Source organism: Citrus sinensis, chromosome 1 (assembly GCF_022201045.2).
Source record: "Citrus sinensis cultivar Valencia sweet orange chromosome 1, DVS_A1.0, whole genome shotgun sequence".
Lineage (NCBI taxonomy): Eukaryota > Viridiplantae > Streptophyta > Magnoliopsida > Sapindales > Rutaceae > Citrus > Citrus sinensis.
Genome location: NC_068556.1, coordinates 23,762,032 through 23,775,976, shown reverse-complemented (window position 1 = coordinate 23,775,976; position 13,945 = coordinate 23,762,032). Strand labels below are relative to the sequence as shown.

The window sequence follows — 13,945 nt, the reverse complement described above, 5'->3', positions numbered from 1 at the left end:
TGGATTACTTCAGCCCCTTCCTATTCCACAGCAGGTATGGGAAGACATTTGTATGGATTTCATTGATGGGTTGCCAATCTCAAATGGAAAATCTATTATTTTGGTTGTTGTTGATAGACTATCAAAATATGCACACGTTGTTCCCTTATCTCATCCTTATACAGCCGTCGGAGTTGCAAGAATATTTTTTGATAATATTTTCAAGCTGCATGGAATGCCAAGAACTATTGTTTGTGATCGAGATTCAACATTTACAAGTTTATTTTGGTCTGAATTATTCAAAATGAATAGGACAAGCTTCAATTATAGCCCATCATACCATCCCTAAACTGATGGGCAAAGCGAAGTTGTGAACCATGCGGTTGAGATGTATTTGAGATGCTTTACTAGTTCAAGGCCTAAGGAGTGGAGTAAGTGGCTAGCTTGGGCTAAGTATTGCTGCAATACCAGTTGGCACTCAGCAATTAAAACTACCCCTTTTGAAGCAGTGTATAGAAGATCTCCGCTAAGCTTATTGTCTTACATTCCAGGAATGACTCAAGTGGATGCTATTGAAAGACAATTGATGACTAGAGACCAAGTTATTAAGGAGCTACAAGCAACTCTCAAGGAAGCTCAGGCACGCATGAAGAAGGTGTATGATAAAAATCACAGAGAAAGACAATTTGAGGAGGGGGAGTGGGTTTATTTGAGGCTCCAGCCATATCGACAAACTTCGATTTCAATGAGGAAGAATCTTAAGCTGTCTCCTAGGTACTTTAGACCATTCAAGGTTTTGAAAAAGATTAGAGCTGTTGCTTACAGATTGGAGCTACCCAAAGATTCTAGGATTTATTCAGTTTTTCATGTTTCATTGTTAAAGAAGAAAATTGGTGACAACGTTGTGGTGTAAGAAGAGCTTCCAACAGTTGATGATGATAATGATAGTCTCCATCCTAAGCCGCAAGCTATTTTGGATCGTCGGGTTCGTAAGCAAAAAATAGAAGTTCTCATCCATTGGCAAGGATTATCACCTGCTGAGGCAACTTGGGAAGTTCTGGATATTATGAAGAAACAATTCCCTAATTACAGCCTTGAGGACAAGGCTGCTTTTTAAGGGGGAAGGACTTGTTACGTGTCCGGTCTTGTTGTTTTTTTTTAAAAAATAAATGGCTACCGTTAGTAGTTATTCCATAGTCCTAGTCTAATGCAAATTGTTGCTATTTTATCGTAGGAAGTAGTTGCAGTAGGCTACTTTTTAGCAATTTTCTTAGGACATGAACGTTGTAACTTTTGGCTATTTATTCCAAGCCATTAGTGAATAAAGAGATCAGACAAATTTCATTCAAATAAACTCAAGTGCAGAGGTCACAGGTTCCTCAATCAACTTGACAATTTGCAGTACTTTTATATTTTCACAATAGGTTCCAGCAAGCAAAAGAGGAATAACCCCCAATACATACCATTCAACAACTATCACTGCACACCCTAATTAGTAAATTTTGCCATTAACTTCGATGGAATTGTCAGTGATTTGAGTAAAAGACTTGTTTGCCCTTCATATCAAATGTTGTTACTGAAAAATGAAGATGAGGCTGGGAAGCATGTGTCTTCTACAAGTTTTTTTTTTTTTTGATAAGTACAAATTTTTCTTCTTTACTTGAAGTAAATGAAAGGAAAATTTCATTAGATTATTTTATTGAACTTGGCCAAGTGTTTGTTGAAGTTACTGTACTTCCTCAGGGAACTGTGCAGCACTTGAAGGGGATGAAATTTTCAGTTTTTTGGGTAATTTTTGAAACAATTTTCCTCACTTATTTTTGTCACACATCATTTTTCACCTGAGCACCGATACACTACCACAGTCAAACCCACAAAGCCTACAGCATTGTTTTAATCTTTCCCAAACCTCACCGTTTTAAACCAATATAAGTGTAAATGAAATAGCAAACCAATCGTCATCTTCCAAGGCTTATCCACCAAGCTAACTTTCCAATTTTCCAAACGAAATAGCTAATCGAATTCACCAAATCATTTTATCCATCATGTTGGAACACAAAAAAACTAACAAATCAGGGAATCGATTTTAAAATTAATTTATGTTTCACCATCAATTCCAATTTCAATATTGACCAAGTAAAATTATACCCAAATCAATTGATAAGCTTTGTGTTGTGGTGGCTGTACGAGCGGCCAGCAGTGTTGTGGTGCTTTGTGGCATGGGGGCGTAGATGTTTGGTGGTAGTGTTTGGCGGTCACGAACCGACGATGGTGATGGTGGATGAAACCGAAGCTAATTAAAATAAATTTGGTGAAGTGTGGAATATGAATTTTGGTAGATTGGTGAGGTGAGTATGCTTGTGCGCATTTTGATTTGGATGAGCATTTTGATTATATTGATAGTGTTTGGTTATAAAATTGAAATTCAGTCTGCAGGCTTCTGGTTTCAGTTGGGGATCTTGTGAGCAAACCATCATTTTCCCTTTTACCCTCGTTCCGTCAAAATTAACTGTGAATTTTGTTGATTAGGGTGTGTGGTGATAGTTGTTGAAACATTAGGATATGCACTAAAATTTGTTGAAACATATGGGGAGAAGCAGAAAATAGCCCTTCTTTTAAATCATAGATTCAAAATTTATAATAGCTTTACAATGTTGTAAACTGCTGAAATCCGCACTCGAGAATAATTAATATTTATAATAAATCTTCTTTGAAGCCTAAAAAAATTGGAATCACAAGTGTTTGCCATCATAAAATATTTCATTACCTAGAAAGCACTTTTTAATTTACTAATTTTTTTTGGCGTGAAACCATGGCATAATGATTGAGAAACTGTGTTATATCATTAAGATAAATGGATTCACTTCCTTAAAAAAAAAAGAGTAGAATGATATTAGTTGGAATATTGTTTTGGGTACAACACTTTTTTACTCGAGTTTGAACTTATGATATCTTATATATAGTATTATAGATTTAGACTGTTGGCGACTAAAAACTTGTGAGTATTTTTTTTTTTTCTAATTTAGCTCTCAAAGGGCAATTTAATATCCTTCCACTCATGTGAGAGGGGTTTTCAGCACTAGATTTTACATTCTCAATTAAACGACATCTACAAAAACTTGCGAGTATAAAATCTAATGGTGTTTCAATAATGTAAAATTTAGAGTTATGATATAAAATAGAAAATTTCCAAGGTGGGTGAGAGTTGTACGAAATAGAGCTCTATCGTAAATATACCCATAGACTAAAATTGAGACTTGTTACAAAATACCCTTTCGTTTATTATCGCCACGATACAGTTTGGATTAAAGTTGGGCCTTAAGAAAACACAAAAGAACTAGCGGTTTCTCATCAACCAAAGACGCCCGCTAATACAGTTATTCTTCCCTCCAAAAATACCTCTTGCTTCACTTTTGCTTCTAATACAAACACAGTCCAATTCTTGCCGATTCCATTCTCTGTAAATTTTCTAATGGCGTATTTCAAGAATCTTTCTTCCTCTCTCACGAGTCTCGCAAGAACCCACATTCTAATCATTTCACTCGTCCTTCTTTCACTCCTCTTTCTCTTGGCTTCACAAACCAATCACTCACCGGCACTCATAGCCTCAGCTCTGACATCTCGCCTTCTCTTTGCCGCAAACTTCTACATCTCCCCTTTCTCTTCTGTGTCCTCATCAAACACCTGCCTCGTCTTGGACTCCGAAAGCAACTGCACCCTCTCTTCAGTGACTGCAGTTGAAACCGCTCATGCAAATTCAAGAAAAGATCAAGAACGTTATAACAGAATAAAAAAACTGAGTTCTTGTGACATCTTTAATGGCCAATGGGTAGTTGATAATTCTGAGCCCCTTTACAAACCCGGTTCTTGCCCTTTTATTGATGAGGCCTTCAATTGTTTCAAGAATGGAAGGCCTGATTCTGATTATCTTAAGTACAAGTGGAGGCCTATCGGTTGCCAGCTTCCAAGGTTTTGATTTTAATTTTGTAAAACGGTTTTCTAATTTGTTTCTTGTTATGCGTTGTGTTCATGTTTTGGTTGTTGGACGTTTGTTCAGGTTTGATGGAGGAAAAATGTTGGAGATGTTGAGAGGGAAGAGATTGGTATTTGTTGGTGATTCTTTGAACAGGAATATGTGGGAATCTTTGGTTTGTGCATTGAGAGATTCTTTGAAGGATAAGAGTAGAGTCTACGAAGTTTCGGGCCGGCAACGGTTCAGGACTCAAGGGTTCTATTCTTTCAAGTTCAGAGTAAGCCTTTAATCTTGTTAAATGCTTTTTCATTGTTGATTGAGCGCTAGTAAAATAATTCTGAAATCTGGGTTCATTTGCTTTGGTGAATTGTATCAGGCCTTTAGGGGATTGGATTTGAGCAATTTTAACAGACAACTATGTGTTTGATAACATACTGTTTATGTTTCTGCAATGATGTAGGATTATATGTGTTCAATAGACTTCATAAAATCACCATTCCTCGTTCAAGAATCGAAATTCTCTGATAAATCTGGAGCTCGAGGAGAGACTCTGAGGCTTGACATGATCCAGGGCTCTTCCACAAAGTATGGCGATGCTGATATAATCATATTCAACACTGGTCACTGGTGGACTCACCACAAAACCTTTAAAGGGTAAAACTCTGGTTCTGTTTTTGTACTTATTCAGTGTTGAAATGTTAACCAAACTATACAACACTGATTCTGCTCTTTCGATCCCTCTACTTCAGTTACAATTACTTCCAGGAAGGCAGTCACGTCTATAACAAACTAGAAGTGAAAGAAGCATACACTAAAGCATTGAAAACATGGGCTCAATGGGTTGATGCTAACATTGACAGCAACCGTACCAGAGTCTTCTTTCGCGGTTACTCAGCTTCTCACTTCAGGTAACTTGACTAGCTGTGGTACCAAATTGGTGTATTAGTATGATCACAAGCTCGATAACTTGTGTTTTTGGCGTTATAGGAAAGGGCAATGGAACACTAGGGGATCCTGCCATGGCGAAATGAAGCCTATAGCCAGTGATACATACATTGCAACATATCCATGGATGATGAGAGTGCTTGAATCTGTCATAGCAGAAATGAAGACGCCAGTGTTTTATCTCAACATTACAAGGATGACAGACTACAGACAAGATGGGCACCCTTCAATTTACCGGCAACGGGAAATCCCAAGAGGCCCTGGAATGTTCCAGGATTGCAGCCATTGGTGCCTTCCTGGTGTTCCTGACTCCTGGAATGAGCTTCTCTATGCGACTCTGCTCATATCCCACAATGATTTCACAGGCAAATGAGCAGCAAGTTCCCGCTGTTTGTATTGACCTTGTAATATAGATTTCGAACCCCATTCATTTTGCATTGTGTGTATCTGTTTCTGTGAATTTTAGTAGTAGCCTTGTACTCCAATTCCGATTCCAACTCTAACCCATATAACTCTTAAATATGACATCAGTAGTCTTTTTATGTGTATCTGCTACACCCTTTTGTTACTGAAACATTTATACATGAGATCATATTAATATCAAGTCACAAATTTAATATTAATTTTAGTATATAATTTAATTGAAATTTAAAGATATTACAATGTTTGGAAATTAACACTTGCATCATTTGCTTTTTCTTCAAGCTCTCTCAATAGGAGAGAAAAAGAATTGGGAAAATTAATGCCAATTTACAAATCATATAAGACATAAACATTCACTATTTTTAAAAAGATGGTAAGTGGGCGGCTAATTTTACAAATTGGTTTTCAGTTTAGGCTTTTTTGCTAGTTTTCCGAACTAATTTCAAAACTGACGTGGCGATTTGGAACGACACTAATTTACCAAATTACCCTTACACTTGGCACGAAGTTACTGGAACACGCGCAGAGAAATTCAGTAATCCTAACCGTATATAGCCAAAACGCTCTCACCATGTCGACATGGAAACACAAGGCGTTTCAAAACGACGGAGTTTTCTCAATTGCCTTCACTGGCACGCTGAGAATTTGATCTTTAGTAGCCTAGCCGAAGAAGTCGATCGGAGTTTCAATTAACCGGCAGCAGCAATCGCGGGCATAAGGAAAACGAAATTCGAAGAATGAAGATCAACGTGGACTCAATCGCTAGAAAAATCGACGTGGACAATCGAATTCCTCTCCGATATTATTACCGAATCGCCGATAATCTCCTCAAACAGGTCCTTTCTTTTAAGAACTCTTTTATTATTTTTTAATCTATCTTCGCAATTAAGCTTCTAAATTGCCTTATAGATGCTTTTCATTTACTCGCAATTAGTTTACAGATTAATAATTACACCATCTGATTAATTTTATGCACTGATTTATTTATTAATTTATTTTCATTTGCAGGCTAGTATTTACAGAGAGGAGAAGAATATTGTGGATTTGTATATAATACTTCTTAGATATTCAAGGTAAGAAATGCAAAATATTAATGCTATAGCCTCTGTTTGATTTTTGATTTTTTGAAAATTTTATGAATATGTCTTATATGTTTTATACTGTGTTCAAATTATATCCAAGAAGTTTGAATTTTATATCACAGTTTGAAAACTTGTTGGATCATTAATACTTGGGGCAAAATTCACATACTTAAGCTTAGAGTTCTCATCTTCTTTGGACCTATCAACTCCTTGTATAGAGAATTGCTGAAAGACAAGAATATTCTTAACTCTCGGTACAGAAAGTGTTGGATAATTAATGCAAAATTTTTGGCAATTTTTTATCTGGCAACACTGTAAAGAGAGCACGTAGTGCATGGTTTAAGAAAATGCAGATGTCTGAACCTGATAACTGTCACACAAAACTTATTCTTGATCTTTTCACAGTTTGGTGTCAGAAACTATACCATTCCATCGGGATTACCAGGTGTTGCTGGCAAAAGAAAGAGCTGTTTATAGGAAGGTGAGGCATGTTGGCTTCTGTAGTTATTATTTGTTGTTTTCTTGATATATAGTTAATCGTTTAATTGGGTTGTTATATTTGTTATTCCAGAGATTGATTGCTGTACTTGATGAGCTTGAAGCTTTGAAGCCGGAGTTCCAGCGTCGACTAAAGGAACTGAATAGAACCAATGGTGAATCTGAATTGATTAAATTTGATGGCTCGGATAGGACCTCGAATGGTGCAGAAACATCTTCCTCGGAATGGCCTGTTTCCAATAAAAAACTAAACCTGAGAGTGGATTCGAAACAGGTATTAAAGCCTCAACGTCCTCGGTATGTGGTTGATGCTATATCATAGTGGTTGCGCCAATTATCTAGCGGTCTTTATTTAATAATTTTATGCTTAGAAATCTTTCTATCAGTTTTGAATGCTTGTAGGTTTTGGTTTTATCTGTTGTCCTTCCCTGTAGGAAGGAATCATAGTACAATGTTATTCTTACTCTGTCTTTATTTGTATGAAGTGCATGGATGCCTTATCATTTCTTTCTTCACCTGATAATCTGTTTTTGTAATTTCTGTTGCTCTTTAGTGTAGCATTTTCTATATGTTCATTCTGTTCTTTTTCTTATTTAATTGCCTGCAGCCTTCTAGTATGGAAATTCAGTCTTCTTGGAGGAATAGTACACAAGTTTCATCTTCAAGTTCTTCACAAATTGACAAGCAATTCCAGAAGCTGTGAGTATCTTCTTGTTCTCAGATGTTACTGTCATTATTTAGAGGATTGGGGCCTGTGGAGAATACGTTCTGTTTTTAAGCTAGATGTAGTGGCAAGTGAGCTAGTGACTAGCAGCTTGTATAATATTGTGTATTGATTCATTATTTTTGCTTTATGAGGTTTTATTTTTCATGAAATGGCTTTTATTTGATGAACTGGCTTAAAAATGGATTTTCTGTAGTTTTGTCGCTTGTGTTCTGATTCCATTCTTTTGTTTCATTGAGCATTTTTATGTGTCTTGTTAGTTTTGTACTGGAAAGGCAGTTTTGGACTTACGGTATGTGAAAGCTAGATTAGTTATTTTTAAAATTGATATAAACTATAAGAATAAACTTTGGCAAGCCTGTTTCTTATATTGATATACTGGTTTTCGTTGATCTTTGTGGTTTTCATTGATATTTGCAGATCTGTTAATATTCCTCTTCCAAAGAAAGAAACTCTGTCCAGACACTCATTTCTAGGCCCTCATGGTCTTCGAGGCCAATGGCTTGGCCCTAGTGCAGAGATAAAGGTATCTTATTTGTGGCTTTTTATGTTCGAATTTATAATTTCATTTCCTGTCTTGAAATGTAAAAGTGTATGAACTGACCAATTCTTTTATAATAAGGTTCACTATCCAAGCAGCACTGACCTAACCACTACTGAAGATATAAGGTATGACTTTTCATTTCAGCAAAACTTATTCATTTTTTAAACCTTCCTATATGATTCTTTTACCATATCATTTTGGAAGTTTTTTTGTGTCTCAATATAAGTTTTCATAAGTTTCTTTCGCTAAACTATGGCTAATGCTGATATTACCTATATCATAACAGCCTGAATCAGGCCGGACAATATGGTATTGTGCCAATAAAAGATGGTGATCCTGGAGGAGCCATATCAACTATGGAGTCAGTTCTTTCCTTGGACGATGGTAGATGGTTACATCCTGCTGAGAAGTCATGTCCCCCAATGGTTCATGAAGCAAGGGAGGATCCCTTCCAGTTTGTCAGTACCAAGCAACCTTCTCCTCCTCCCGTTCTTGCTCAAGTGCAGCAAGCTTCAATACCTCCATCCAGAGTGGCAGATCCAAGACCTGGCCCGGCTCAGGATATATCATTAAACACAAATGAATATCAGCATTTACATGTTGTAAGTCTTTCTGTGCTGATATAGTGTTTCTATTTCTGTTTCTTTGTGCTATTTGGTTGTTGCGACACCTCTCATTTTAATTTATGGTTATGATGTTTGTTACACTTAAGGGGCACGGTGCTATTGTCTCTATTTTTTGACTTTGCAGCCAGTAAATATGATGCAAGATTTTTTAAGATTAGCTCAAGCAAATACCGAAAAAAATTTAGAAACATGTGGTGTTCTTGCTGGATCGTTGGTAAGAGAACTGAACTTTACAGGAGAAATAACACATTACTTCCTTTTTCTGGGTGGATTTGGGTGGGGCAAGCCCCGTGTGGAAGGGATGCTATTAGGATGCTAAGTGTTGACTGACATTCTTTCTTGTATATTTTACATGGTCGTAGAAAAACAGGGTTTTTCACATAACTACTCTCATTATCCCAAAGCAGGAATCAACTTCTGATTCGGTAAGATACACATTTTTATATTTTTCCATTTTATTTATTTTGATTCTTTTTCTTGTAAAAGATTAAAAGATTCATTTCGGTGTTTAGTTTTCTTTTCCATTTTATCTTTTGGTGTCTCTATTATCGTTTATATAGTTACTGTCACTTCTGCTTGGTGTGACTCCATGAACTTTGAATTTATCAATAAGTGAAAGGAAATTTGGTATTGATTGGACTCTAAAATCTATGTAGATCAGGTATATAGTTATTACTCTCCTTGTGTAGGTCCTCCTTCATTCTAATTGATGCAATGGTGGTCCTTGTGAAGAAATTTTCTAATTCCATATAGAGAGATGCATATGTACTTTTAATTCTAATCTATGTTTATCAATAAGTGAAAGGAAATTGGGTATTAATTGGACTGTAAAATCTATGTAGATCAGGTAAATAGTTATTACTCTCCTTGTCTAGGTCCTTCATTCTAATAGATGCAATGGTGGTCCTTGTGAAGAAATTTTCTAATTCCATATAGAGAGATGCATACGTACTTTTACCATTTCATTTATTATTTTTAATTTCACAATCTACTAACTATGAAAATGAACTCAAGCTTTGCCTAATTTGAAGTAATGCACGTCAATTTTGTAAATCCAAATTACTTATGCAAGCAGCATTGGAGTTTAGCTGTGGGTCCTGACTTCAATCAATATCACTTGCTATCATAATTAATACTATTGCACTAACACCATTTTAATGTTCAGTGTCAGACATTGAATGAAGAAGAAATTTTTGAAGTTCAAGATAGATTATCTCTTTTCCCTCTTGGCTGGATTCATGTAAGTTATTGAGAGCCATGATGCCAGTAATTCTCAATTTAGTTATTAAAATTTATTCCCTCTTATCACTTTTTAATATTGATATGTTTAGTCTTCTCTGCTAATGGTAGCTAGTGGTGTTATCTCGAACAAAAATTAAAGAATAATGAACTGTTTGATTACTCTTTTAATTGCTTTTCTGTGAATGTGATAACCAATGAAGTTGGTGCTAACAAAAATTAGGGCATCCTTTAAGTTATTAGGCAGCCTGTACTGATGGCACAGATGTGCAGGTTTACGACATTATATACTTTGTATCCATGGAGATTTATGTTATTTAGTTTATGTTTGTTTCCAGACACACCCATCGCAGACTTGTTTCATGTCGTCAGTCGATCTGCACACTCATTACTCTTATCAGGTAAGAAACCGTGATTCTCTCTGTTTCTTGAACTAGCTTATGCGATTTGGCAAGGCATTAAACATTTCTCATAGCTGAGGGCATAACGGCATATAGTCTTTTCTTGTTTTCTTTATCCATTAGTGTCCTGATTACTTAAAAAAATAAAAAATAAAAAAAGGTATCATTATTATGTTTCACCAAATGGTTTCTTTTGTAAATTCTGTGTAGATTATGTTGCCTGAAGCAGTTGCTATTGTCATGGCCCCAACTGATACATCAAGGTACATTGCTTTTTCTTTCCTGTGACAATTGCATTGAATCCAATTTGTCACCTTTGACAGAATATTCTTATAACAAGAATATTCATTTGCAAATGAAAATGGCAATAGTTATTCATTGATTGCAAAGCACATGGTCTTTATTACAAAACTGATATTCTTCATGGAAAATGACCGATTAATCATTTAAGAGTGGATAGAATTGAGAGAGAGAGAGAAACCTGCCCTATATGTGCATTGTTCTTATTATTATTATCATCGTCTTACTAGTTGCAAGCTAACATACATATATATATACTTTCTATGCTCTTGCAGTCCACATGGCATATTTCATTTGTCTGACCCAGGCGGTGTGTCAGTGATACGTAATTGCCAGCAGCGGGGTTTCCATCCCCATGAAGAGCCTGAAGATGGAAGCCCTTTATACGAGCACTGCTCACATGTCTTTATGAACGCAAAATTACAATTTGATGTTGTTGATCTTCGGTGAGCTTGCAATTTGTTGATGTACACGAAGGCATTTTTGTTAATAATTTACTCATAGAAAGAAATCACGTCAACAGTGAATTTTTCTGCAGCTGATAGTGATGTAAATTAAACTACTTCCTTGAGTAGAAATTGATGAAAATAGAGGATTTTCATTTTTTTTTTCTTCAGTAGAAATTTGCCGAAAATAGAGGATTTTCATTTTTCTGATTCATCAGAAAATATTAATTACCATTGTACTTATCCAAAGTGTATTGCTGTTGTATCATTTCGCCTAGTCAGAGATTTTGGGATTTAACCATATGATTGTAAGAAGCAAACATTGTACAAATGGGTTGTAATTATTCAAAGAGCAGTTAGGAGTTTAATCTGACAAGGGCTTCGGTTTCTGAGGCCTTTGATGTGCAAGGTTGTCATCTGTGCTTTTTCTTTCCCTTGATAGAGAAACATGACGAATGATAGAATGGAGGATTGAACAAGTTACTACATTTGTAGTTACGATAAGTCGATAAGTGGTCCGTGATTACTCAAAGTGCTAAGAAGCCACGCCGACAGTTGTAGTGTGCATTTTATTCGTGGGAGAATGGTTGGTGAGGCAAATAAAGAGGAACACATCACGCACATAGGCTGTTGAAAGGCTAAGCTTAGAGATTTTGGACCACGCCCGGTTATGGATGGTTGACAATGAGGGCATCGATCATCCAGCAAGCGGCAACTGCAAGTGGGTTTTTGACATTCTGGAGATGTTCTTGGTTTCTGGAATTTTTTTCTCTCTCATCACAATTCAGTGGACACAATTTTGCGAGCGGCAGTGTTTCCGCAGCAATGAGGATTTTACTCTCTCTCTCTCTCAATACTCAATATTTCTCTGCATACCAAGTTCGTTTTAAGTACTTCCAGTTCCAGAGATGTTACTGAATTATGGTCATTTCTTAAAAGATTTTTTTTTTCTTTCTCCCCCTTTACCGGATACAGCAGAATAAGGGGAGGAATAATCCCGAAAGAGTCAATATTGGCGTACTAAGTTTCGGTAGACAGAAAGGCTGGCGTGGTAATGGAATGGGGCCCTGATCTGTCTAAGCGGACTTTGCAGTGACTCAATTTTGTAGGTTTCCAGGTATTTTAAATTTCTGGTGGCTTTCAATGATTTTGGTCAAATTGAATTTAAGGACGATAATACAAAAGCGGTTCATTCTTTCTCCCCATGGGATGCATTGAAATTGAAACTTTTCACCTAAGAAAATATTTGAGAGAGGGCTGAATGTGTGATCCCGATTGACAATACGTCACCATTTGGGGACGGAACGAATACGAGTGATTATCATTAATTAGGATCTGGAAGCTGCTCGTGATTGCAGTAATCACACGTAGACCAGCCACAACAGTAGGCACTGGCACCGTGCCTTAAAATGTGACAAGCAATGATCTTACCATTATTATTATTTTGGCTAACGTCAACTCAGTCTTTTTCTCACCCATGTGGGATAAGTTAAAATCTCAATCCTCTCATTTTCAATATCCAAAATTTATCCCTTTCAAAAAAAAAATTCAAAATTTATCACCTCAATAAAAAAAACAATGGCTTTGAATATTCAGTAAAAAACAAATATTTCGGTAGGATTGTGGACTAATATGTATTAGTTTAATTGACTGATTTCTTCATTCAAACCTTAACTAATCTAAAATTGATTGGTTCAAAAATTTATAAATTGACTCAGAATAAATTCATTTTTTAAAACATAATCTATTAGTTTTCAAGTAATTTTATTTAGTTAGCCACATGAGTTCAAATCTTTAGGTATTAGTATGTTAAAAAATTAATTTGAAACAACTATACTACTCATCTAGCTTTTTAAGGGAAGGGCCGAAAAACAGAAACTAGAACAAATCCCTAAATTAAATTATTTGAACTAACTAGCACTCCACTCAAACCCAATAGTTCCTACAAACTAAAAATGTCCTCTTGTAAATGAGATCAGAGTTTGTCTTGTTATAATGTACCATAAAATACAATGAGGACAACTACATATGAAAAGATCAATGTGGATGATGAAATTCTAGTATCATTTCATAAGAGTATTGATTGTAAATAGGGATGGCAAAAATCCTCACGGGGACGGATACTCTCTGGAATTTTTCCCATTCGGGGACGGTATGAGGATAATTTCATACCCAATTTCTTATTCGGCGAAGGGACGAGAAAATTTTTTTACCCAATTTCTTATTCGGGGAGGGGACGGGGATGAGGTGGAATCTCCATGCCCTACCCATTTCCCCATTTTAATTTTTAATTTAATTTTTATTTTTAAAATTACTAGTAAATAAATAATAAAATTTGAATTATAAAATTATAAGTATTGGTAAAAATAAAAAATATCAAAATATTTATATTATTAAACTTTTAGGCCTAATTAACTAATTAAAGTCCTAAATTTTTATTTAGGACATTAAAAAGACCGGACAGATTTTATTAGCCCAAAACTTTTGTTTTAATTTTAATATTCATTAAATATTTTAAACTTAAATCTATTTTTTATTTATCTTAAATCTATTATTTATTTATTTTTAGATGTTATAATTGCCCACAGTAAATCACAATTTTAATATCTAATCTAATCTAATATTTGCTCTTGATTTGCTTTGACTTAACTATTGTGCTGTAAAGGGAATAATCCACATTTATAAAGTGCCCACGCCACCATTGAAAAGTTAATTTTGAATCTAAATTTGATTTTATTTGTAACAATTTTGTATTAGACTATTAA

General features: G+C 35.4%; 2 protein-coding genes across 2 annotated transcripts; both read left to right on the top strand.

Moving 5' to 3' along the window:
- Positions 1-3,034: 3,034 nt before the first annotated feature.
- Positions 3,035-5,370, top strand: LOC102615956 (protein trichome birefringence-like 4). The gene is made up of 5 exons (XM_006488935.3): positions 3,035-3,948; positions 4,037-4,229; positions 4,413-4,606; positions 4,702-4,860; positions 4,940-5,370. Exons 1-5 carry the CDS (start codon positions 3,452-3,454, stop codon positions 5,268-5,270), a joined length of 1,374 nt encoding a protein of 457 aa, XP_006488998.1. The 5' UTR covers positions 3,035-3,451; the 3' UTR covers positions 5,271-5,370.
- A 523-nt stretch (positions 5,371-5,893) lies between these two features.
- LOC102628088 (AMSH-like ubiquitin thioesterase 3) lies at positions 5,894-11,548 on the top strand. Its single transcript, XM_006488810.4, has 14 exons — positions 5,894-6,156; positions 6,329-6,393; positions 6,808-6,883; positions 6,974-7,174; positions 7,508-7,599; positions 8,045-8,150; positions 8,247-8,293; positions 8,455-8,770; positions 8,919-9,008; positions 9,157-9,219; positions 9,960-10,034; positions 10,372-10,434; positions 10,645-10,697; positions 11,010-11,548. Exons 1-14 carry the CDS (start codon positions 6,058-6,060, stop codon positions 11,182-11,184), a joined length of 1,521 nt encoding a protein of 506 aa, XP_006488873.1. The 5' UTR covers positions 5,894-6,057; the 3' UTR covers positions 11,185-11,548.
- Positions 11,549-13,945: the final 2,397 nt, after the last annotated feature.